The following is a 27,129-nucleotide window of genomic DNA, read 5'->3' as shown; positions in this document are numbered from 1 at the left end:
TCAAGGTGATAACAAGGAAGGTTTTTTGCGCCGTTTAGAATTTACCCCCCCCCGGCTCATACTAGTATTTATTGCACAGCCCCTTAAGCATGTATTTCACATAACAATCACATTCAGATAATTTACCCCATTTTTGTGGAATCAGAAAGTGACAAAATAAGCCAGGTCTGCAATGATGATGAGTGTACATAAGACATTATACAAATCATCACAGTGATCATGTATACATGCTGATTGTTGGACATAAATGAGAATTAAGCACGTTATATGAGGTAATCAGGCTATTTATTGTTGCTCATACACCAACACAGATTTTGTATTCGCTACATAAAGTTTTCCATTTGACATGGCAATACCACGCGGGTCATACATCCCTTTAATTATGCACTTTTGGAATTGTCCATCCATAGTGTATTGGTGCATGTGACCAGTATCCAGGAAGGCCTTACCAGTCTTCTCATCTACCTCTATCACTACAATATAAACTGACCCTTTACCATATACGGCACCCCTGGGTGCACCTGCTTTGTTATCAACAATAAATGACTTGATACGACATAACTCAACACCGCTATCACTGTATCTTATCACCTGCCTTGCTAAGGGATGAGACACCCATATATTATTATCTGGGTCTAATGATAGATGGTATGGTTTGATATGGACAGACAGCTTCTTTATAGGTTGCTGTCTGTCCATATCATGTACTGTAATTACTTGTCTGAGAATATCACCTACGTATACTACACCAGATGGAGATATTACTACACCCATGGTGCCATACGTAGTAGTGGTATCACATTCTGCTGTAATAGTGGAGAGACTTTTTAAATACTCTCCACTAGCAGAAAAGATTTTTACTAGGTTTGATTGGTCGGAGATAACAACATCTCCACCTGGTGTGACTGCGACACGCATTGGGTATAGGAGTTTGCCTTTTGGATTGGTTGGATGGGATTGGAATTTAAACTTATATGTGCCGTTACTGTTAAACATGTATGCTTGACTTGTTTGCATTGCCAAATTAACGTTTGTTACAACGATATCACCATTCTTACACACAGCAATACCATCTGCCTGTCTGAATTCCCCGTCCTTGTCCCCTTCTTGTCCAAACGTCTGCATCAGTTTCCATTCTTTTGAATGTTGAGATCCTATTAGTGATACATAGAAATAAAACACAGTCATGTGTATTAGTCATTATTGTATGTTATATGGGTCATAGCAATGATGGACATTAGTTGAATATTGATTATTTTAATTTACTTACTTTATTTGTTTACTTACTTTTTGTTTTTATTTATTTATTTATTCTGCATATTTTACTATTTGTTTATTTTATATATTTTATAAATTTTATTTGTTTCATTTATTTTGTGATGCTACAGATATACATAAACCCTACATGTGACTAATAATGAGAATTGAATTTAATATTAATTATTTCTTTATTATTTTTCTATTGTATTATATTTTGACACATACACAGAAAAACAGGAAATGAATATGAATCATTATGCCATTCGGGTTTTTTGTCTGTTTTTTGTTTGTTTGTTTGTTTGTTTGTTGTTTTGTTTTTTGTTGTTGTTTTTTGTTACTGATCATGGTTACCTCTCTCTCTCTCTCTAGAGCTCTCTGTGGCAGTAACAAACTCCCGCTATTTACTAATATGAACAAAAATGTCTCCTTATATATCATTTTTGAACATTAGTTAATACAATAATGAGCTAATATTAATAAACCGAGATATTTTAACTTTGATGACGCAACCTCGCTAGTTGTTAGTTGTTGAAATATCCAAATGTAAACATTAGCAAACTTGAGGGCGCTAGACCACTTTTAAACTAGAGAGCAGCCCTGCTAGAGCGTATGCCAACACGCTGTTCTTGGATACATCATTTTCATCCCGTGATCTTCGTGATAAACCAGTAAGCATATGGTAAGCAGACACGGTAATGGATTTGTATGTGATATTGAAACATGATATATTTAACAAAATTATAATATTAAATGTAGTTATATAGTAAACTTCAATAATATTCACTGTTTAGGACAACGTTTTAGGAAAACAGAATTAGGCCTATCTATACTTTGTGGTGCATGGCAACAGGAGCGTAGAATCTAAATATTAATAATATAATATAATAAAATATAATATAATAAAATATAATATAATAAAATATAATATAATATAATATAAAAATATAATATAATATAATATAATATAATATAATAATATTTTAGGCCTTGGCCTACTCTAAATGCATGCTGAGAGGAGCTATGCGCTACGTATTACGCCATTGTTGAAGCAAAAATACGTCAGAAGAATTGAGATTCTGGTTCTAATGTATCTCAGTGGCAGCGGAATAAATAGTTGAAATGCGGTACGCTAAATCACCAAAATGTATCTTACCCTACATAGCATGATGAACTTTTAAGTTCTCTTCAAATGGTTAGGTCATTAAAGAAAGAAAATTTCAGAGTGATTAACAATAATCACCACCAAATAAGATGATGATGTGCAATTAACTCTATCGTTGCTTAAATGTTGGAATTAGGGACCGATCGTTATTTACGGCAGGGGGGAATGCGCGTTTTGGAAAAAATATCGACAAAAAATTAGTGTTCCCCCTCGCGTCCGCTCAAAATTTTCGGATTTCCCCCTTTGTTTTCCAGAATTTCTCCATTTAAAACTTAACAATCCCCCTCCTGGTTCAACAAAAATTTCGCGTTCCCCCTCAAGACCCATAAAAATTCAGGTTCCCCCCTCAAAATGCCCCCCCAAGTCGTTAATAACGATCTCTCCTTAGATTGGTTTGAGGGCTTGGTCAAATGGAAACCTTATGTAGTCCGTCAAGTGTACCCTGGCCTTGTCAGCCCAGAAAACCGCGTAGGCCTATCCTAAGCAGAGCATAAATGATGATGAAGCAAAATTTGTTCATGTACTCTGTTGAACGTGCTGGCGAAGAGGGTACTACTTAATGGACTACCCTGATGTAGTTGAGCCATTTCCACATGACTACAGAGCTAGAGAATTTGCAATAACCTCCGGGCCTACACGCTATTTAACTCGTGTACATACACTAGTGAGCTTAGTGAAATGAAACCCTAATGTAGTCCGTCCTAGCCTGTCCAAGCACCCGCCCAAGACGAGGAAGCAAAGGCCGATCCGTTTCGGTACGTGTCAGTCCCGCTAGGTACCGAGTCTACCTACTTCTTGACGGACTATCCTGATATGCAGTGCCGGCACGAGGGGGGGGGGGGGGCATGGGGAAATGAATTTCAAGGGGGAATCAGGACGTTGTGTAGTAGGCCTACCGGCAATGTAAAGAACTATAATAGGCCTACTAGCAAGTCCACTTTGCGTCACTTTGCGTATTGGGTAACTGGCGCTTGCAATTTAAAAAAAAAATCAGAATAATTTTGCATGTAACGTGAAAGTGAAAACGTTGATTGGGTTATAGGCCCTACATTTGTATTGTAAGACTCATTGTAATAGGCCTACATGTATTGTATACTTTGTGTTGGGATGGCAGCGGCGTAGCTAGGGGTGATCAACTTTCCCACCCTAGGAAAATGGGAGGGGTATTTGCAGAGATAATGAAAAAAAAAAAGAGCTGAGGAAAGGGGGGAAAAAAGAAGAGAAAAGAAAGACTAAAAGAAAAGGGGGAAATGGCCAAACGGAAAGAAAGCCAAGAAAGAGAAAGGAAAGTTGGACGAATACAAAAGAAAGGGAACTGAATAATAAAAGGGAAGTCTAAAGAGGGGCGGGGAAGAAAAGGGAAAGAGGAACGAAATAGCAAAATACGGGAAGTAGATCAAAACATTTAGCATGCATGCAGATATAATGGGAAGTAATTCAAGTGCAAGTAATGGAAGGGCGAAGGATTGAAAGAAAGGGGAGGAAATTGTAAAAAGAAATTGGAAAAGAAAAGATCAGGCAAGGAAGAGAAAGAAGAAAGAAGAAAGGGAAAAGAAAGAGAGGATGGGGAAATGGTAAGGCTAAACAGAGAAAGGGGTGGGAAAGGAAAACATGAATAAAATCACACGAATAAAATTATAAGGGGATACATGTGAGAGGTAGGGCAGAGAAACGGGTAGGAAAAGCAGGACGGGAAGGGGAGCAGAAGACCGAAGACAAATATTAACTTAAAAAATTAAGAGAACCCCCTGGACTGGTGTAAAAGGGTGAAGGGGAGGAAAAGGGTGAAGGAAAGAAGAAAAAAAAAGAGAGAAAAATGAAACAAATGGGCAAAAGGAAAGAAAGCCAAGAAAGAGAAAGGTAACGAGGACGAATACAAAAGAATGGGAAAAGAATAAAAACAAACGGGAAGCCTAAAGAAAGATGGGGAAGCCTTAAAGCCATAATAATTTGCTCCATAGCGACGCCCTCAATTTTTATTGAATTTCTACTTTTTGTATGATTGTAATGCCCAATGGTGTACTAAAATACCATGTGAAAGACTAAACCTGAAGTACTTTAAATTGCAGTAAAATTTAAGATTATATTAAAACTTGAGATCTTCGGTTTTATTCAGAGTTCACCGATCGAGTGGTAGATACGCACATCGCGTGCGTGTCTATTATTGATTCATTGAATCACTGACGTATAGACTGTGTGCATAGGCCCTATCGCTATTCGTCTTACGTCTTGACTTATAAACTGTGTGCATATCGCTATTCGTCTTACGTCTTGTTTGTTTGTCCTAGCTGTGTGATGCTACATCAATATTCATGATAAGTACTATACGATCGGCAAGCTAATACAGACGCATTGTAGGCGCTGGAATGAAACAACAATTTTCTTCGTTTGACCTCAATTGCTCGAAATTAAAAGGGGGCAATGTGACCATTGAAAACTGACATTCAAATAGGAGTCTATTCTTTATACAAATCGCACATTATGGCTTTAAGGTAGACCGCTGGCCCCTACCAGAACCCACGAATCCACCCACTCTAGTTGTTTCTCCCCTTGGGGAAAAATTTTCTAGCCTTGTGAAATCGACATTGATGTGCTATAGCGCTATCACCATAGAATTATCATTTTCAATGTTTACACCCCGGTCCCCGCACTCCGTGCATCCGCGGGTATTCATGCTCGTCGAAAATTTCGCGAAATAGGGGGTGTTTTCAGATGAAGAAATGCGATTCGCGAAACACACAAAAAAGGGGTGTTTTTTCAAACCACGTGTTCGCGAAATTGAAAAAAGGGTATTTTCATGGAGCAGCCTACGTGTTTCTGTCAGAAATGGGTATGTTAGAAATATCGTTCGCGTTTTAGCGAAAATAGGGGTATTGTCGAAGGGCAAATAATTCGCGAAATCGCTAAAAAAAGGGGTGTTTTCCCCCTAAACACTTTGCGAAATTAGATGCAAAAGGGGGTGTTTTTAAAGTTCACCGACAAGCATAAATACCCGCAGATGCACGGAGTGCGGGGACCGGGGTTTACACTTACCGATGTCGCTTTCATTTGATGCTTCTGCACTTTTTGACCAATCACTACCCACTGTGCCACTGTCGGCTGGTGTGATTTTATTTCCACCTCCGGCTTCCTGTAATCAAGAAACATGTATGATTTAATAGCGGTATTAAAAGAAAACCACTAGGACAACTTTAGAACCTAATACACGGAGACATTTTTACATGTAATAGTTATTCCACGAGTGGCCTTCACGTTATTTATATGCCCGGTTTATATGTAAGCATAGAACCTCATGATAATTAAGTAAAGAACTTCAGAACTATGTAGTAGGCATATTTACCGAAATATGTAAAATTTGAATTATAAGTAAAATAACATTTCAATTTAGTAAATATTACATAGTTCTGAGGTATGATTTACTTACTTATTTTGAGGTTCTATATGCTTACGTGGCATTATGTAACTTGAAATCCACAGTTCATATTTGTCATATAACAGCAGGTGATTGGTCGAGAGCCAAGCAGAAACAACCTCTGGTAAACAACGATACCCGCGTGCCTGGATGTTCGATGGGGGAGGGGGGGGGGTTAAGTGAAGGAAAATCTGCATTTAATGTTGTGGCATGTATGAACGTTTCTTGTTATTCTTTGTTATTATTTTGATGAAATAAGAATCACAAAATGGTGTGGCATGTATAGCGGCCCAAGGGCATAAACAACCATTTAGTCATGAATAAACCCCTAATTGATATTAGGGTCTGATTCCCCTAGGCCATCCAATATGCCCTGCAATAAGCTACAATAGTAGGACTACAACTGGTCGTGTTTATACTGAGCGTACGGCTTTTTGACCCGCTATTTTCCGGGCACAAAATACCGATCATAATCCGGCCACCGTTACCCAGCTTGTTTCTACTGAGACCAGAAAGCCGTGTCTCGCACGATGCACGGCATTTTTTTCCTGTAAACCGGAAGTACGGAAAACAGATTTGACGGTTATATCCTAAATTTAAATGTCTACGCATGGCAGCTCATGACATATGACCTACAATCACAATTTAGTGTTTTCGTAAAATCCAAATTGCATTAATTTACCAGTGGATCTGGTAATTGGCTATTATGATAATTAATTTACAGCTCATATATAACCAACTCATTAACTATAAAGATATAACCAACTCATTAACTATAAAGAAGTAGGCCTAGACTAAGTAAAGTCATATCCATTTTACTTCATCACGTTCATGCGAGTCACACATGTGGCCAGTGTATATAATATCGGAAAGAAGGAACCTACTACATCATAGGCCTAAGCTAGACTATACAAGTAGAATATAAATCGCGTTATTTTTGCAACACGCATGACCTCGACCCGGCAACCGATGACACGGCTCGTTTCTACTGCGCGGATTACACGCTTTGACCCGGCATGATCCACCTCAAGAGGTGGATCACGAAAGGCGAGCACATGACCCGGCATGACACGGCAACCGATTACCCAGATCGTTTCTACTGGGCTTGTTACCCGGTATGACCCGGCACGGCACGGCATGGCACGGAATTTGGCCCTCAGTAGAAACACGCAGTTAGACTCTCACTTCCACATGCTTTTTCAAAACCGCACCCGAGAAAATGAAAATTAACTTCATCTTCATCGTTCCTTCCTCCATTATTTCCTTCCCCTCTGCCATAAAGCCTCCGAGGAGTATTAGGGTTAATGGCCTCATCAGTACTTAAAGTATAAGGGTCATTTGGCTTCGTATAGAGCTGTGATGAGCTCTATAAATACGGTAGGCTCAGTTCATGGAGGTAGCTACCTCCATGCTCAGTTGAATGAATAGATACCCAGCTAACACACTACGTTTTCACGACGTTCGCTGACGTTGGACTTAGGTTGTCATTAACGTTGCAAACACGTAAATCTGTGAACTCGTATTCGTGACGCCGATATAACGTCATTATAACGTTGTAATGACCTTGTTTCGACGTTGATGCAATGTTTGACCAGACCTGGTGACAACGTTTGAATAATACGCTCAGAAAACGTTACACAAATACGTATCTGAAACGACATGGAATAGTTTTGATGTTGACACCATGGAATGTAAATTCTTCCATTCCAAGAAGATGTTTGTCCAGCCAAAATTTCTCCATCGTGAAACTCAGAGTAACGACTTCTATTCCTGAAGTTCTAAACTTTTTTTATACGCTCTCCTTTTTTTGGGATTGAGCATCGTTGTTGCCGGATGTTAATATAATGACATAATCACGTTGTCTCGACGTATAAAGCACGTGGTTGAAACGTGGTTTTAAAATTTCATGAACTGACCCAGATACAACGTCATCTACGGACGTCGTTAGTACGCAAATTTATGACGTTGTTTCGTCGAAAGCACTTTATTACAACGCCGTATAAATGTCATGGTCTGACCCCGATACAACGTAATCTACAGACGTCGTAATTACGTTAATTTGTGAACTCGTATTCGTGTTGTGACAACGTTATTTGCGGGCGTTAATATAACGTCATAGTGACGTTGTTTCGACTTTCACAACTTGACGTCCAAACAACGTCATAATGACGTTACATTAACGTTCGGGAATAACGTTGTCACAACACGAATACGCTTTCACAGATTTACGTCCTTACAACGTCCATATATTACGTTTATATGACTACTGTAGGCCTAGCCTATGCATATGATTTAAAGGGTCTACGCGTAATGATAATACTAATAGTAGCGCATTTTAACATTTATAAAGCCTGCAATTTCATTACCTATTAATTTATTCATGTGAGTTGACGCCATTAGATATCAATCTCTTGCTAGTTTGGCGGCACAATACGAAAACTTAAGGTTGTGAAAAAGAACACAATACAGAGGTTGCGGCTACCGGAGTACAAAACTAGGAGTCTATATCGGTGGCGATTTTTGTTGGAAAAAATGTGGTATTTCAGTGGGGGCTCCAAGAAAATGCGGGTCATCAGTGTGGGAACGCTTGAAATTGGGTGTCATTGACCGTGAGAAAGTACCTTTCTGGGCAAAAATGTGCAAAACTTTGCGAAAATTGCAATTTTGTAGCTAAAATGGCTACAATTTTTTTTAACTCATTCAAAATGCGCGCGAAGCACGCTAAAAATTGCAGATTTGGTGTAAAATTCTATTTAAAAAAAAGAGGGTCATTGGGTGTTAGCTGATGAAAAAACGGGGTCATTGGGTGTAATTAGATGAAAAAGGGGGTCATTGGGGCAGATTTGTCTCAATGAAGGGGGTCTATTGAGAGGTGAATGCATCATGACGCGTATATTATTTATGAGGGTGCCCCCCCCCCCCCGGGTACACGCGACTAACAAGATATTTAACGGTATAATTCCCTGGCCTTATTGCCTTTTTTAATTCGGCATGATTTTGAATATAAATGATGCCCTTACATGCCGATGCCGCTTAAAATTAATTCTTAAAAACTATCATAAGATACTCACCTCAATGCGACCCGTTATAGCGGCGTCTGATTTGCGTTGCTTAGGTTTAGTTGGGCTAATACTGGTATTGGTCTTAGGAATTTCTGATCAAGAGAAAGAAATGGAGGTCGATCAAAACCCAAAAATTTTAATTTCAAACAATTATTGTATTTTTCGTCTTCGGACCTGCTGATGTATTTTAACATGATTAATATCCAAAGACTTGATGAAATGGAATAAATTATACGAGGCTTCTAATGTCGCAGATTTCCAGCCATATTTAACGCCCAGGTCCGTGACAGACACGTACGGGTCTATCACGGCACGGGTCTGACTGACTGTGTCAGACCTCGTTCGTAGCACCCTGCAACTCTGGGGATTGAGTGGTAGATAGTGTGGGCCTGTAATGACTACAGGGATTTCTATGGATAGTGGAATGGAGGCCTATTAAAGGTAATCTAAAAATTGCAAACCCCCATTATTTCCCCCACATTCCAAAGGATAGGGGCGGTGCCCAGCACAAAACACAAAACGTTTTTAAAATGTTTTAAACAAGTAATATTTTGGGTTTTTGGTTTTAAAATTAAATGTCGGGTTATATAAAGGTCATGAAAACGTTCTAAAATATTACGTATGAAGACACACTACAGACATATTTTAAAATGCTTTCAAAATGTTATTGTAAAATATTTTTTGCAAACCTTTTTTCCCAAATATTTTGTCAACACTCAAATAACATTATGTTAGAATATTTGCAGTAAGTTATAACCCGACATTTAAACGATTTCTGGCAACCTTTTCTAACCTTTTGCGAATGATGTTGAAAATGTTTTGTGTTCGCTGGGCAAGGACCATGCATGGTTTGCGCGTAAAGAAGAAATATGCTACTTTGCAGGTTTCTATAATAGTTTTTACTTGACAACAAATTTCAATGGACATATGCTAAAATTTCTGCCTTAAATAGTGGAATATTTTCAATGACATGTATGTATAACCATGATAACAGGGGGTACCACTGAATGTGAAGAGCCCTCTGTATTTGATATTGTTTATTACTTACTGTGACTGACATCTCTGGTCCCCGTACTGGCTAGATTCAAGGCCGCAACTCTGGCCAATACAGATGCACCACCAGATATAACAGATGCACCTCCAGAAGTCTCCAAGCCTTCGCCCTTTGTCTCATGGACTTTCCTTTCTCCTTGTGCTTCTGTTACCTGCAGATATATCATATCAGAGAGGTAAGGGTGTGATATAAAAAAAAGGAAAGCTGTTCTGACAAACAGGAAGATCAAGAGGTTATATGGGATTCATCAATGGTAAAACATAGCTAGGCTTACCCGTACGTACACGCAACGCTATAATCTGATGATAGGCCAATAAACATGTACTGCCTCATGTAAATGCGCACACATTGTAGTTTGATCAGCTCGTAATCGGGGGGGGGGGGGCATTTACCATGTTTACCACTACGCCGAAAAGTAGACCCACGTTAAATGCGAAATAGTTCACCTGTCTGGTTTATATTTTGCGTGTTGACGAAAGTAGGCAAAGTATAGGACTTGAATTAATAACTCGTGATGCTTCTGGTGAGGTGTCACAAGACAGTTCTCGAAATACAATATATTGATATTAATCCGCGATGTCAAGTATTCCTGATATGAGCAATGGCTCAGTTCCTGATTTGCCTCCTGTGAATATTACTACGCCTGGAGTTGAGAAACTTCTCCTGAACCTCAAGACAAACAAAGCTTCAGGGCCAGATAATATACCCGCGAGAGTCTTGAAGGAGTGCGCAGTACAGGCCGGTCTCTTTGACCTGCATATCCTGCAAATTATTAGAACACATTATCCATCGTCATATTATGGACCATGTCCACCATCTGCTTACCATCTGCTTACTGACCTCCAACACGGTTTCCGCAAAGAAAGATCATGCGAGACTCAGCTGGCTGGCAGCGTTAACTGAAGATAGAAGAAGTCAAGTTGATCTCATCATAATGGATTTCAGCAAAGCGTTCGACATGGTCCCTCACAAACGCTTACAAGCTAAGTTACATCATATCGGCATCAGAAATAACATTAAAGACTGGATTGATAGTTTCCTCACACAGCGTCAGCAAACAGTCATCATAGTTGGTGAAAAGTCTGCCAATTCCCCCGTTATTTCTGGAGTTCCCCAAGGAACAGTATTAGGCCCGTTATTGTTCCTCATGTACATTAACGACCTCCCAAACTCTCAAGTACGCTTATTTGCGGATGATTGCATTCTCTATCGCGAAGTTTCATCCCAAAGTGATTGTGACATTTTACAAAATGATATTGATTGATTGTGCAACTGGGAACAAATTTGGCAAATGAGCTTCAATACTTCAAAATGCTTCACCATGCATGTCACACAAGAAGAACCCATTCATCCAACAATACAAAATGGGAAATTCCATCTTACAAGAAACTGATCACCATCCTTACTTAGGAGTGGAATTGTCAAAAGATCTTTCTTGGTCCAAGCACATCAATCAAGTTACTGCCGGGGCAAATAAGATCCTTGACCTTCTGAAGAGAAACCTGAGATGCTGCGATGAAAAGACCAAAGCCACTGCCTATAAGACATTAGTTCGTCCAAAACTTGAGTACTGCAGCAGTATTTGGGACCCCCACAAACACACCCACATTGAAACAGTTGAAAAGGTACAGCGCAGAGCGGCACGCTTTGTCTGTACCCAGCAAACACAAAACGTTTTCGACATCATTCGCAAAAAGTTATAAAAGGTTGTCAGAAAACGATTAAATGTCGGGTTATATAAAGGGTATATTAAGAGTATAAAACGTTTTCATAACCTTAAAAACATTTTTGATAATCTACTACTCAGCAAACAAAAATGTTTTACAGAAAACGTTTAAATGTCGGGTTATATAAAGGGTATAAAAACGTTTTAATAACATTCCAAAAACATTCTTGAAATCTTGATACAAAACATTCTAAACAGAATGTTATTTTGGGGTTGAAAAAATATTTTGCGCAAAATGTTTGCCCAAAATATTTGCAATAACGTTTTCTTGACCTTTATATAACCCGACATTTAAATGTTATTAAAAGGTTTTGAAAAAAACATTTTAAGAACATTTCTGTGTTTGCTGGGTTCAAATATTTTAACATAGTGTTATTTAAGTATTGACAAACTATTTGGCAAAAATGTTTGCAAAAATAGTTTTAAATAACATTTTTGAAAACATTTAAAAAATATTGTTGTAGTGTGTTTTCATACAAAACGTTTTAAAACGTTATCATGACCTTTATATAACCCAACATTTTAATGTTATTAAAACGTTTTTACCAAAACCAAAAGCCAAAATATAACTTATTTAAAACTTTTTTAAAACGTTTTTGTGTTTGCTGGGTAATGCCTACAAGCGTGAAACCAGTGTTACTCATCTCCTCCGTAAACTAGAATGGGAAAACCTGGCTACAAGACGCCAAAAAGCTCGTCTCACCATCATCTTTAAAGAATTCAACTCATTGGGTCACCATCAAATATTACCAACCGCAAGTTCACACTTAAAGACCAAATTGGCAGATCAACCAGAAATAATCACCCAAATAATCTCAAGAGAATCAATGTCAACAAAGACTGTTATAAACATGCACTCTACCCATACACCATTCCGGAATGGAACCTCTTACCCGCTGACGTGAAAACAACAGAAAACCTGAAGTATTTTAGATCTCAACTTGACAATATTGACCTCAAAGAACTCTCCAGGAAGGCTCACTTTAATTAGTCAGCTGCATGCATGACAACGCTGCATGTTTAGATAGCCACACTAGGCGTTTTCGTGCAGGATAAGCATTCTGAAGGTTCTGAAGGATGTTATAAGACCCGCCGATTATGGGCTGATTAAACTATAACATGATTTAATTGACCTGTGAATTCTCGGGGAATTCTTGCATAGAGCAAGTATGCTATTTTTAAAGAAAGTCATGTGTCCCTGTCAATCATCAAGGTTTGAATCTGACGAGATCTCTTTGCCCATACGTATTTGATTATAATTTTATACGCACATTACTTTTCCATTCAAATACTCCAATATCATAATGCATCCCTTTGTATTTATCATGTTTATATTGACATCTAAATGAATATAGATAGTCTAAGTCATACATACAGCAATGCCTGCAGCTTGCTTCTCCAGATCAGCTTCCTCAGCAACATTTGCAACTTTTGGTCTTGTACCAGAAAATGGTGTGGGTGGTTGTGATCCTGCAGGTATGCAAAACAATCATTTTTAAGCAAACGGCGATGACTTAAACTTTAAAAATAACAGCCCTTTTTTTTAACTGGGCGTACTTTATTCGAAGAATTTTCATCAACCCAAAGTGTTACAATTAAACAAGACAACAAATGAATACAAATTCGGCGCGGCACATAACCCGACTTGAAAAAACATTCAAGGGAATGTGCTGGAGCGGTAGTCGAACCCACGACTTTCCGTGCTTTATACGCCAAAGTTGCCACGTGCTTTTAATTATTTGCGTTACAAGGCTACTTGTAATTCAACCCATTCAATTAATTGATTTGAACTATAAAAACCGAGCACTGGTTTATCGTTCTTTATAATACCTATAATCTATGATCATACATTGCCACGACATTGGGTGTATCAACAATAGCGTAACCAGCGCGGGGGGGCAGAGTGTCCCCCTGACAAAAAAATTAAAGAAAAAGTGCCCTCTGACAAAATATGAAAGAGAAAATCAGGAGGGCAAACGAAAAGAAAAAGGGCAAGAAGCCCCTTTTCTAGCAAAATTCAGGGCCAAAATAGTGTAAAATACAAAATTTTGCCGCGCTACGCACGCACATTGTAACAATAAAGCCCTTTTTTAGCCGGATAATGGGCGAAAATAGTGTAAAATACCATTTTGTTGCGCATCCCAATGAGGCCCTTTTCGGGAAGCTCGAAGACATACAGTCTTGTATTGTATGATGCAACTGCATTTTTTTCGTCTGTGCCCCCCCCCCCCCACCAAGAAAGCTGGCTACGCCTCTGTGTATCAAAATTTCTTAATGACCTTGACGACAACTCCACCGATGGAATTTCTTGCTGCTATTTCAATCCGATCGGGAAATCGTACAAATGATCATAATTCAGTTTTTGTACTAACATAACCTGCTAATGAATAGAGATTCAAAAATTTCGAAGCTGCTTCCGTTTTTCGCGCTTTTGGCCAATTTTTCATTTTAAAAATACTTCATGACAATTTTAATGACTTATCCTTCACTTAAAAGCAATTTATACACATTTTTCTACCTTCGCTGGGATCACATAATTTCCATGGGATCACCGATTCGTAGCATGTAATATACGTTGCCCATTTTAAAAAATGAAGATGTAGTAGTTGCTAATTTAATTTTTTAATTAAGATACATTATATAAGTTGCACATATCAACCAATCAAACTGCAACTGTTCAAGTACGACGTATCACTCATATATAGTGTGCCTGTTGAAGCATTTGGCTAAGTCACACAAGTGAGCTTACATACAACTTTTTCTTGACATTGTATATATCAATGATGTATTCAAAAATGTATATTGTTATTATTTGACATAAATATCACAATAAAGATAATAATGAAGATCTTACTGATTGCATTCTTTTGTGGTAGTTGTCTTGCTTCCTTATCCCCACTGACGACGTCACGACCTTGTCTGGCTGGCTTGTGTACAGACACATCACTTTTGCTCCTAGATGAGGCAATACTTTGGTCACTCGTTATGCCGCTATCTTTGCTTAAACGTGCACTCACGTCAGTTACACTTACTTGTCCAAGTTTGGTTTCTGTTGGTTTTGTGTCACTGAACATACCCTGAAAATGAGGATAGATTCATCTCAAAAACTCAAATTGTATTAAAGAAAGAAAGAAAGAAAGAAAGAAAGAAAGAAAGAAAGAAAGAAAGAAAGAAAGAAAGAAAGAAAGAAAGAAAGAAAGAAAGAAAGAAAGAAAGAAAGAAAGAAAGAAAATACAAACGAGAATAATAATAAGCAAATTAAATAAGTCATTATTGTGAAAGCTATTATGTGTGGAGAAGATATAATAAATGGCATAAATGAAAAGGCTTTGCCATATTAGGAGACTTACAGGTGTTATCAGTTTGTTGATTTCTACATCTGCTACATTTATGAATTGCTCGTATTGCTTCTCAAATACATCACTGATCATCTTCTTAATCTCTGTTGAATGTAAATAATATCAATTAAAACATACACATTCAAATATAAACTACAAGGTAAACTATCGTAACAAAGAACTTGAAAAGATAAAATGCTCTCCTCAATGTCACTATCTAACACCACTTACTATGGAAATGCGGTCTGTTGTCACGATTTCCATCCCAGCATTTCTTCATGATGTCGAGAATTTCTTGAGGAACATCCTTTGGAATAGCAGCTTCATTTGGTCTCTTACCACTTAACACCTGACCCATGATGATAGCACTCTTCATACCTAAATTGAAAATTAATTAAACATTAGCATTATACCAATCCATGGATGGTGTCATCTTCCGGGATCATACAAGCATTAAAATGTGTTGTTGATAACTGATGACATTTCAGTCGGAGACAATCACGCATAAAAATGGACATCAAATCAATATCAATTTCTAACAATTTCAATACATTTTCTTGTTTGACTTACAGGCCCGCGTGATACATTAATTACACATAACAGCCATAAAACATGTAAAAGTAACATTTATCTTAAACAGCGCATGTAGGCAGGGAAAATGCATTGATGATGACACCATGCATTGCCATGTACAACATGTATGAAACACGGAACCAAACATACAAAACATTTGCTTCAAGTTACTTTGGTTAGCAGTGACAATCCTCCGGTCATGACCACCCATTGGTTGGTCAAGTTACCATGTGTTGTTGTTAAATTGTTTTATATGGAATTCCTATTGCCTATACATCATTCCATAAACAATTAAACATGTTAAACAACAACACATGGACTTGCAACTTAGAAGCGCACACCCTAGATATTTCACAATTGACCTTCGCAGCCAGGATCAGCTTTCCGGGTTTCGTACGGGTCACGAGACATTAGCATTAGCAGTAAGTTCCTTGTCAGTGGGAATTTCAAGCCAACTCAATTTTAATTAATCGTATTAATCACCACTGGGGTTCGAACCCGCAACCTCTCGCACCATAGCCGAACTCCTTATCGATTGAGCTAACTTGACCTTGGTTATTCATGGTGAGTTGTAAATTTTTTGCAAAATATTTTGGGCATTACTGCATGTTTGTCACACATTCCTCATCATGATACTAGTACTCACTTGCTTTCCATGCATCTTGTCCACTCACAAATTCATATAAGCTTATCCCATACCTGGCAATATAATGTCAATTAAAAAAAAACCAATTTATGTAAACACCACACATATACATTAAGTTAAACCTATTTTAAACCTGCGATAACAACAAATAACTAGATGACACAGCTGACGAATATCTATGCCCGTGCATGTGATCAATGTTCACAATAAATCATTTTTCGCAGGTACTGTAGCAGTTTGGAATGAATGAACTTTCTGAAGATGTTGTGAGCGCAACACCAGTAAAAATCGTCCAGCAACGGCTTTCTACACCCATTTTTTGCACAGATGTTAACGGCATGCTTACACGATATTAAATGCTATCGCAAAGCGTTGGTAAAATGCTGATACAACCGATACCGATCTCTTGTCCATACCTGGTACGCATTATCGGTTTAGTGAATGAGCCGAAAATAAAGATCATTGTGATCATGACATACTTTCCGCACGGCAATTTGCGGGATTTCAACAGGAAGTATCTCGTGGTTTGATCGTGTTGGCCAAGACGGATCCGAATGTTTCAGGAAATCACGTTAGGAATGAACTACATTCATACACTTGATCCTCATATTATACCAGAATACCGTTAAATCTCGTCTACAAGCATATTATAGTGTTTTTTATGAAAGCTAAATTAATTGGAAACGAGCGTAAATATGCCAATACAATAGATTGGTCTTAAAATAATACTTGTTTGTATATGCTTTGATCCGTAATGTATTTACTCAACCTCCATAATGGCGAGTGGGTAATTAATGTAGCTTTCATCAGAAGCACTCTATATGCTTGTAGACGAGGTTTTACGGTATACCGAAGTAATTGTTCCATACAATGGATACTGAATGATATACTTACGTGAATACATCCCATAATTTATCAGGTTTGGTGATTGTGCCATTCAACGCTTCGGGTGGTATATGACTGATGGTTCCCCTGATGTCGTCAGCTGTTTTCGAAGTTGTGCTGATGGCTAAGCCGAAATCCCCAATCTAAGGTTTAAAATTATTTGTTTGGAAAATTAATCATTGATTTTAAGTAACAACATTGAAGTTGATTAATATTGTTTCATATACTCCTATACCATTAGCAGCCAATCAGAAAAGCGGCTAGAAAAATATCGACCGTGTATAATGACCTCCTCGTACTACGCACAATGCTTTCAAACGCGTTCGCGTTGCGTAGGATTGGTTAATTTTCCTTGCGGGTTGATGCATTTATATTTGCTCGTGATTTTCCGTCATTTTAGTGCAACATTTGTTATAAGAATGGCAAAAGTCGTGGGATCTCGAGAAATCTCGAGAACTTGTACGGAACAATGCACTTGTATTGAGATGCTGATGGGTCTGATGCACTCCACTCTTCGGAGCTCATGCGTTAGACGCATCAACAACTCAGTACGCGTGCATTGTTTTTGCACTCCCAACAAGTAGTACGCAGTTATTAACCTTCCGTCACCACATGTACCTTCGAATGATGACGCAATCACATTCCAGTTGTTGTTGTAGCTTTTTATGGCTTTTGGTCACGTTAGGGTTAATGATACAAAATGCATTGAAAAATGGCAAATGACAAAAAGGAGAACACAAATACTTACCAAATAAAACCAAAAACACTTAGTCCCAATAGCATTTAACACATGGCACGCAAACGCAAACACAAAGGTAGATACTTTGAAGATTTAATTTAATTTGTGATTCATTTGTTTTCACAGAATCTTTATTATAAAGCAGGCGTTCTTCATTTTTATTCAAAATAAAAACCTTAATCCAAATAACAACTCTTACTTTTACTTTGAATCCTTCCTCAACGAACACATTGGCCATCTTCAAGTCAGAGTGAATAATATGAGGATCAAGTGTATGTATGTAGTTCATTCCTAACGTGATCTCCTGAAGCATTCGGATCCGTCTTGGCCAACATTTGCAACACATGAGATACTTCCTGTTGAAATCCCGCAAATTGCCGTGTGGAAAGTATGTCATCACAATGATCTTTCTTTCCGGTTCATTCACAAAACCGATAATGCGTACCAGGTATGGGCAGGAGATCACTCGCCACATCTTGTTGGCTTCATGGTAAATATCATCTTCCGAACTGAAATTAAAATCATTATAAAAATGAGATTTGCTAATCAGAGGAAATTTTTGTCTTCTAACCTCAACAATTGTACAGAGATGGTCTCATGGTCACTGATCAAGTGACCTTTTGGAAATATTATGTCATTTACAGTAGAGAATCATCAGGTTTGTTAGTTTTCAACTATTAAAGATTGTTTTTACAAAACCAATAGAATAGTCGTGAAATGATGGCAAAACTCATCAACTGACGTTTCATCCGTAGACCAATCGGATTTCTTCAGTTTAGAAGCTCTAATACTACGGCGTGAACTAGTGTTACGAGCCCTTGTGTCCTTTTGTAACAGAGGACTGTAAATATTACTAAGATTGTAGGTGCCCTCGCCTCCGTTTATGGTGTTGTTAGTTCCTCGCCTCCTAATACATATGAATTCCTTTATCCATCGCTTGATACTTACCTCCTCCTTATCCCTCTTCCCGTCGTAACAGAACTTCACAATTCTGAAGAAATCCAACTAGTCTATGATAGTTAATATATTAATATTTAGTAAGTTTTCGCTCTCTTCTATTGACAACGAGCAAATCCTACTGTCACACTTTATTGCTCAGTTTATTAGCCATCCAAGCTTCTATTCGGCCGGCTGATTTGTGTAACTAATTTTTACTTTTTTAGCTTTTAGTCTTTAGTTTTTTGAGAGTAGGCGTCAGGTATCGGTCATTTAAGGTCGGCATTTGACAGGCTGTTTTTCTCGGCATTTCGCTGATATCGAGCTGCGAACTGCGAATCAGCCCCTCTCACCATTTTCACCAGCACTTTCTATAATTATCTTTCCATTAATTATTATTTTGTAATATCATTCAATTCGTAGTAGAATAGATTATAGATGTTTTAGTTCATTCCAAAGTAAGCCAACCTCTATCAGTTGCAAAGATCAGGCCAATATCTATACTCAGAGTAAAATAACAGATAATATGAACTGACTTCATAACAGAGATCTGTGCCAAAAAATACTTACATCTCAGACATGAATTCCTTGGTGGCTACCTTTCCATAGTGTCCATGGGACGCCAACGAAACTTTTCCAAATCCGCCTTTCTTAAGAAGTCGCTGTATTTTAAGGTCATCTGCTTTTAGACGGTTAACCCCATCGTCTAGTTTTACCCTGTGAGAACGAATCAAATAATCTTTATAGAGTATACTCAATAGGCAGGGCCAAGCAGCCATATGGAAAGGCACTACGCACAGTGTCATCGCCCCGATATCTTCATGGCAGAAATTATCCCATTGTGGTAGGGGGAATTCATTAGTCCTTCAAGAGGTACGCACACTGAAAACATAAATTGGTCAGTATGACTAACTTTACGTTAGTCCAGATAGTGCACATTTTGAATAACTTAATGTTAGTCAAGCAGGCATATCTATCATGTGTGACTAGCTTTGCTTAGTCGTTCAAGCAGGACTAACTTGCTTGACTAACGTCAACAGATAGTCATGCATGCATGACTAGTAAACGACTAACTTTAAGTTAATCAGGATGGTGCCCATTTTGAATAACGTAACATCAGTCATGCAATTCTAAGCTAGTCATGCAGGCTTGACTAACATGACATAACCTAACGTGTGTCAAGCAGTTAAACTAGTCAGGCAGCTGCTTGACTAGCTTGCTTGACTAGTGTGTTGCAAATCACGTTAATGCATGGTAAAAAATTGGAAAAAAAGAGACAAATGTGGCAGTTTTTCTTGCCTGGCTGGATTTATTATCATAGTTTTGCGTTATGAAATAGATAAATTTATATTACTTGAAGAAAATCCTCCTACCTGGTAATCATGATGACAGCATAACCCAAACTCCCATGCCCCCCCCCCCGAGAATCTAATGGTGCGTCCCTTAATAGTTTTGAGACTATGGGCCGAGGGACCTCTGTAGAGGTCAGTGTGCCTGGTAAATTTCTTCCCCACTACGCATGCGCGGCAGCCCCTCATCTGCTTGAAGGACTCTTTTTTTTTCTGCGCATGGGGAAAAAATCCGTGTCAGTTATTGATTTCAATACGCAAGCCTTACAATTGGTTTTTATAGAAACCAAAAATAACGGGAGATATTCATCATTTTCTATCCCGATATTCAAAGATCTATCGTCTGAATATCAAACAGCAGGTACACCACTCTACGCCATGTACAACTCCGCTGCCAAATTCCCCTAGCCCACCTGGAAAGGACAAGACAACCTTGTGGTCTAATCGTTCAAGAATTCTATAGAGACAGGGAGATACTGCTTATTTTATTGTCCCCCTCAACAATATAATTTTTACCAACAATATGGAATTAGGCCTAATCATTGATTAAGAGCGATTAGGAAATGCAACTCTATTTTGTAACCGGTGATTATAGTGGTGTGATATACACGTGGTTCGATACAGGGTGTATTTCTATTGGTTAGTTTCCCGCCTGTACTAAAATCATTATTTACATGGCGTTGATGGTGTCAGATACTAGCGCCAACCAAGGAGGTTAGATAGAAAGGAGGGGAAATATGTGACCCGGCAGCACAAACGAGCCGTAAATTCCCTAAATTGTATTCTGTGTTACGGTGTAAAATGTGTACGAAGGTCGTATTCATCGATAACTTGCTGGCCCGACTTCCGTCTTATTTTGATAGTCAAAACTAATCAATAATCCTATTGTTGAAGTGGATAATAAGCTTCTACCTTAGACATGTTAGATGGCCGGCTATAGAACTTTTAATAGCTCTGGTCTTTGTTTGCTTTTGCTAAATCCTGTTCAAGTGGTGGGTTACCAGGCATTGTATTTTGTACAGGTATGCATAACCAACAATTAACAATGAGAGAATTTTCTTAAACCTCGTTGACTTGGGGATGATTTGAAATGACCGCCAATTATGACTGTTTGATATATATTGCCAGCAATGTGGAAAAAGACACATGTAAAAACGTAAAAGCTATAATTTTGTTGAAGGAGCAAAGTTTAACAAACCATAACCTCGCTTCTGGATATCGTTTGCAGTCAAATGATATACCATTTTTAAGTTTATGATGTTTATTTTTTAAACACGAAATAAAACAAAATTGACCGGGGAGGAATTTACGGCTCATTCGCCGTGGACGGTCACATATATAGTTTACTTTAATAATGCTTTGTTCCTTTGATGCCGATTTGATTTTCCGCCAAGCTATTCATCGAAAAGTACCTTTTGTTCGGGATAAAGGGCTTCCGCCATTAAATCGGTAAGCTGAGCTGACAGCGTGTGACGATTTACCTAGCAGGCTACTGTCAATAAGTGATCAAACGAAAGTCGCGTGAAAGCGCCTACTGGAACGAAAAGTACTTTTTGTTCCCATACAACCCAAGGGTGTGATTGAGTAGCCGTAAGCACAAAGGCACACATTAGCCGTCGATGTTCAGTTCGTTATCACCCACTGACTTTAGGTGCTTCATTTAAATCAATTGAATGCGCTTGCTGATCGATTACACATCAGAATGTATTAAGGTTGCTGGCTGCCATGTCCACATGTCTATAGTACTGTGTAATGGTAATAGCTACGTATAATAAATACCGGTATAGGCCTATATAAAGGTTGTTTCACAAATTGACATTTAATTTTATTTTAAGAATGAGATTGGCATAAACAGTGGCGTACCCGGGGGCAGCTCTTCTGTGAGAGGTCTTGGGAGGGGATGAGGGAGGAAGAGGTGGAGGAGGGGATATGGAGAATGAGAGGGGGACTGGAGGAAGAGAGAAAGAGGAAGAAATGAAGAGAAATAAATAAATAGAAGTAAATAAATAGAAAGGTAAGGAAAAATGATAGGAATGAGAGGGGACAAAAAGTAAGAAGGGATGGAGAAGGGAAGGAGAGAGGAGTAATACTTTAGCAAGGAAAGAATAAGTACCATAGTGCAGTTTTGTCCACGGCAAATACACCGTGACCTTTTCAGCCATAAACCCGCTTATTGAAGATTAAACCGATATATGCAGTACTATAGTAATCTATTGTCCAATGCAAATTTATTACCAACTGATAATATTAATCCAATGAGCGACCGAATTGTCCGCTATACGGACGACTAATCCAATCGATAATGACGCTATTGACATGTACGAGCGGAGCTCCACTGACCGAGTTTTGGGGTATTTTTCACTGAAAGGCAGCTGTTTGCTGTCATTTACTCATCAAGGCGGACCACCGTTATTATAAGGACTATGCCAATTATTTAAATATTGACATGTAGAGAATAAGCCATACTTGATTGCCAGAAAGTACTAAATGTGTACCTATGACGGTTTTATGACACCAATCTTCCAAATATGACCAAGCCAGGGCTGCCCGGTGAAGCAAAATGTGCATTGGAATAACACGGCGAGTTTGGATAGATGGTAGGATTTCTTTTTAATAAAAATGTATGTTCCCCCGTTATTAAAACTTGTACCGGGTTGAAGATTCAGATATTTGGAAAAGAATAATTGAAACATAGAGCAAGTACTAAAATCATCATGCTTTTAAACTTTTTGATATATGATGCTAACTAGTTCATCCGCTATAGCTACAACACAGCGCTACCAGTAGGGTTCAATTGCCTATTGTGAGTGCCCCTGTGTTGTGTGCATGCATGTAGTTAACAATAACTGCATGATGCAGAGAAAGGAAAAGAAAGGAATGATAAATAAATGTAGGCCTTATAATAATTATTATAGAAACTAAACACAGCTCCCCTACCCCCCCACACACACACACATAGGCCTAACACTAACAGCTCCATAGGCAGCCATTCGAAGATGTCAATGCCTTATGCGTTACGTAATTAAAACGCCCAGTCAGATGTATTTCACACGTGCCAAGCACAAGTCACCCAATTTCGAAAATTGGACGTTGAATGTACACTCTCATGAATATTGATTGGCAACATTTTCCAATATGTCAGCGCTCAAATCGGACACAATAGAACAATAGACCCTGCAGTGCGTTGGCGCCAACAATGTCGACGCCTGCACCATTACAGTTGATGGAATTTCCCTAATTGATATAAGGTGCACACATTGTGGGTGAATTCTACAAGTGTTTTGAGGGTAGGTAGACGAAACATATCAGTACCAACACATAGGCTTAGGAACCCGGTAAATGCGTAAATAGTTCAAATTAGAAGGCGTTGGCTAACATACACGTACGCTAATGTCACCAAGAACAACTATTCATGACTGTCGTATTGACGTTTTTATATTAATTTTCTTCATCAATAGACAATATGTTCTGCATTCATTTTGTTGTGTTTGAGTTTCTACATTAGTAGTTCCCTGGGATGAGTTTCACTAAATTCTGAGTGGTCTTTACTTGCCCCAACTTTATGATGTATTTCTGTTATAAATCCATATTACCTATACGATGTGTACCAGTCTTCAGTCATCTGCAGTGCATGGCAGTTACGATACAAAAATGTACCCAGGTATTATATTTCTAATGTATAGCCTACGCACCAGTGCTATTATAGCTGTTAATTTGAAGTAAACTTTTTTTTCCAATTTGAAAATAGCATCTTAAATGATCCAAATTTGGAACATATTAATCCCAAAACATTCTTTATATTGACTTACTTTCGATATCCGTGTTTGGCTTCGATATCCTTGACTCTGTTATAGAGATCATTGCGTTCTTCACTCAAAATTTCCATAAATACGTCATAAGATGAGACAGGTTTCCTACACAGAATCTCAATTAATTTGTCCACTTGTTCCGTTGATGTTGCCTCCTTCTTGATGATGGTTCTGTCATCTGGTGTTAAGGCTCTTTTTGCTGTCATTTGCCTCAGCATTCCTATAGGATCCAGATTTTCAGCAAGCATTTCGCTGGCTTCCAACAGGACAACCTTCACTATTTTTAGCTCATTTTGTGATATCGTTGTGATTTTTTTGCTAAATAAAATGAAAAATTACATCAGTCAATATAGTGGCCATACCGAAAACTACATCAGGTAACGCGATACAGAAAACTTATAGTATTTCTCACTGGAACAGCCTATTTATCTAAAGGGTCATTAGTCCGAATAGGATTAAACCGGGGATTAAACTTAGGGTTTAGGTCAATTTAGGTTAGCATTAGGGTTAGGGTTAGTGTTAGCGATATGGTCAGTGTCAGAGCTCTATACCGAGCAGAGGCGTAGCCAGACGCTCACCAGGCCAGGGGGTGGATATATCTATTTTTGTTCACTAAATGTGAAAAAATTCTTTTTGATTCAAATTGCTATTGTATTGTAAGTTTATTAAGCTTGCTTACTACATGTTTTTAATGATTTTAGTAAATATATTTTGGCTTTGTTTTTTATAGTATTTTTGTAAGGTAGTATTTTTCTCAGTTTTGTATGGGGGGTCAACATTTTGCAGGCTGTTTGTCTTTTGTTGTACCTCCTCCATCTTATTGTATTTTGCTATTTTCTATTTTGTATGGAAATAAAATAACCTTTGGTTAAAACACAACAGGTAAAAAGTGCTTTAAAAAGCTAAAACGCGAACGATAATGTCTAATACACCCCTTTCTGACGGAAACGCATAGGATATGTAGGCTATGATTCACGGCACCCGCAGTTGTATACGCATCGTATAAGAGGCCTCCACTAGACTTCAAGGGGGTTATGCAGTTTTGAAAAAAAAATCCCCACCAAAAAAAAAAAAAATCCCCACCAAAACTTTAGAAAAAAAAGAAAACTTTCCTCACCTAACTGTGTATAAATACATGAAATTAAAAAAAAAAATTGAATGAAATAAATACTAGGCCTACTACTCATTCTTAATCAGGCCACAAGTATTGCAAATACTTGCACATTCACTTACATTTCAAATGAGTGCTCAAGAATGTTCTAAATTTATTGAATAACCAATGGAATGGTTATTGACGTTGACCTATGAACATTTTTCGTCATAGCGCCCTCTTGAAAGGTCTGACACATAACAAACTATACATTGGAATCCTCATGACCACACGAGTAATTTGATATATTACTTGACATAATTGGAGCATTCTGAAAATTTGACCCCCATGTAACCTTGATTGACCCTTCCCCGGAATGTCCGGAAGTTTCAGGAGGTGAGCCCAAGCTAAATTGATTCAGAATCAATCAAAGATACCAAAATAACTTTCAAATCTTGTTCTATGAGTTGGTCACGAACTCTACACTACGGTCTTCTACTATTATGCATATTACAAATGTAGGCCTATATAGTATAGGCGTAAAGTCATTGCACAGTTACCGTCTACATAGGGCCTACTACAATATCGGTTGAAATCATTGTTGGGCGACGTCTTTTTTCAAATTACATTGTGGAATCGTTATGACATCGATCAAAGCTCAACGTTGGGAAATACATGATTATTGAAAATTTTGGTGACACAACGGTAAATTTTACAACATTGGGCGGTTTGGATTTTGCCTAATCTTTTCGCAGTGCATGTTCAAGCTTCTTATACATGTACAATTTTCAAACAATAAGATGACTTATTATAATTCGTAATCTGCACTGTTACGTTGCAGTAGCAGAACTAATTATATGAGCTATAAATAGCCCGTCATCAACATGAATCAATTCAGTTCACTAGGGAAAGTGTAAAAAAAGTTAGTTAGAAATGTGTATAAATTTGTCTTAAAAGTGAAGGATAATAAATTTATTAAAATTAGCATGCATTTTTGAAATGAAAAATTTGGCAAACAGTGGCTCGAGGAAAACTGTAGTGCAGTATTGACAAAATTGCATGAAGCCCCATTCATGTAACTAATTTGTCTACTTAAAGGCTTAATGTACGATTTCCTTCAAATTTTAAATTTGTCATTATATACTCAAAATGCTGAAATAATACTAGTAATAATTATCGGGAATGGTTTCTGTTAATTTTGAGCTGAAATAACGAGGTAAAGTGAAAGAAACACTGCTTGTTATTGTGGCCGTTTAACACGCAGTTCTATGGGAGGACATAAAGTCATAATTCTTTGAATTATGACTTTATGTCGAACTTTGCTCTGTTTACCTACAAACACAAGAAATTTGGCTGATTCCATCTAGGTGCAAGTTGTGACATGTGTAAACATTACAAATATGCCAAAAAATCAGGTTTGAAAAAAATTAACCAAATTCATATTATAAGATCGTACATTATGACTTTAAGTAAAGAAATTACATATTCGTGTAAAATATTTTAGTTTTTTTTTTAATACACAGCTTTCGGCTTAACCACTAGCAGGCTATGAAACTAACAAAATCTGAATTAATGAATTTTGATGAGCGGAGAGTAATAAGTATGCCGGTCAGAAAGTGTATAATCTTAGGTAATTCTTATCAATTGTTTTTCATTCAAAATTATTACAAATCAAGATCCTGTTTCTCCAAAGAACGTACCTGTGGTCCTATAGTCTCTTCTATATACCTGGGTTCTACAAATCCGTCCAGATCAAACAATATTATCAAACTCTGACTTTATCTTTCAAATATGTACAGCCTACAAGTCTGGTACCTGCGGTATATATATCCCCGTATTTCCACCTGTATGTATCGATTCCCTTCAGTTTGCTTGGCGAGTCTCCTAACATGGAAAGCGCACCGAGTTATATAGGCCCAGAATATATGGGTCAAAAATCTAAATAACAATAAGTAAACTTGGTAGTGACATGACGTGATATCACATATCCTAATAAGGATACAGATATAGACAGCAACCAGGTTCCAAGTGTGCATGTTTACTGGCATACCTTTTTTACTGTTGATTAGGTTGCAACAATAGATTGAG

At 37.9% G+C, this 27,129-nt stretch overlaps 1 protein-coding gene across 2 annotated transcripts; it reads right to left on the bottom strand.

The window, feature by feature from the left end:
• Window positions 1–27,129, bottom strand: LOC140164206 (uncharacterized). Of its 2 annotated transcripts, XM_072187449.1 has the most exons (14): window positions 26,742–27,117; window positions 23,952–24,269; window positions 19,364–19,510; window positions 18,057–18,366; window positions 17,128–17,261; window positions 16,234–16,286; window positions 15,246–15,392; window positions 15,027–15,118; window positions 14,531–14,753; window positions 13,052–13,146; window positions 9,945–10,101; window positions 8,906–8,988; window positions 5,456–5,552; window positions 1–1,154 (listed from the first exon to the last, which is right to left on the bottom strand). In XM_072187449.1, exons 2-14 carry the CDS (start codon window positions 24,197–24,199, stop codon window positions 286–288), a joined length of 2,655 nt encoding a protein of 884 aa, XP_072043550.1. In that variant the 5' UTR covers window positions 24,200–24,269; window positions 26,742–27,117; the 3' UTR covers window positions 1–285. The 2 variants fall into 2 exon arrangements, with proteins under 2 accessions (XP_072043550.1, XP_072043551.1); XM_072187450.1 differs by lacking the exons at window positions 5,456–5,552; window positions 8,906–8,988 and having other exon boundaries at window positions 26,742–27,129.

Source organism: Amphiura filiformis, chromosome 11, assembly GCF_039555335.1.
Source record: "Amphiura filiformis chromosome 11, Afil_fr2py, whole genome shotgun sequence".
NCBI classification, from domain to species: domain Eukaryota; kingdom Metazoa; phylum Echinodermata; class Ophiuroidea; order Amphilepidida; family Amphiuridae; genus Amphiura; species Amphiura filiformis.
The sequence above is the reverse complement of the archived record's forward strand: the minus strand, read 5'-3'. Positions and strand labels throughout refer to the sequence as shown.

What these genes read in the sequence shown, in the direction of transcription:
- LOC140164206 (XM_072187449.1), bottom strand. Translation starts at nt 24,199, where the DNA reads ATGCTTGCTGAAAATCTGGATCCTATAGGAATGCTGAGGCAAATGACA. An exon ending in AAATTATGGGATGTATTCAC is followed by an intron (nt 16,287 to 17,127) that starts GTAAGTATATCA and finishes TTATATTGCCAG; the next exon opens with GTATGGGATAAGCTTATATG. An exon ending in TCAACAAACTGATAACACCT is followed by an intron (nt 14,754 to 15,026) that starts GTAAGTCTCCTA and finishes CCTCATTTTCAG; the next exon opens with GGTATGTTCAGTGACACAAA.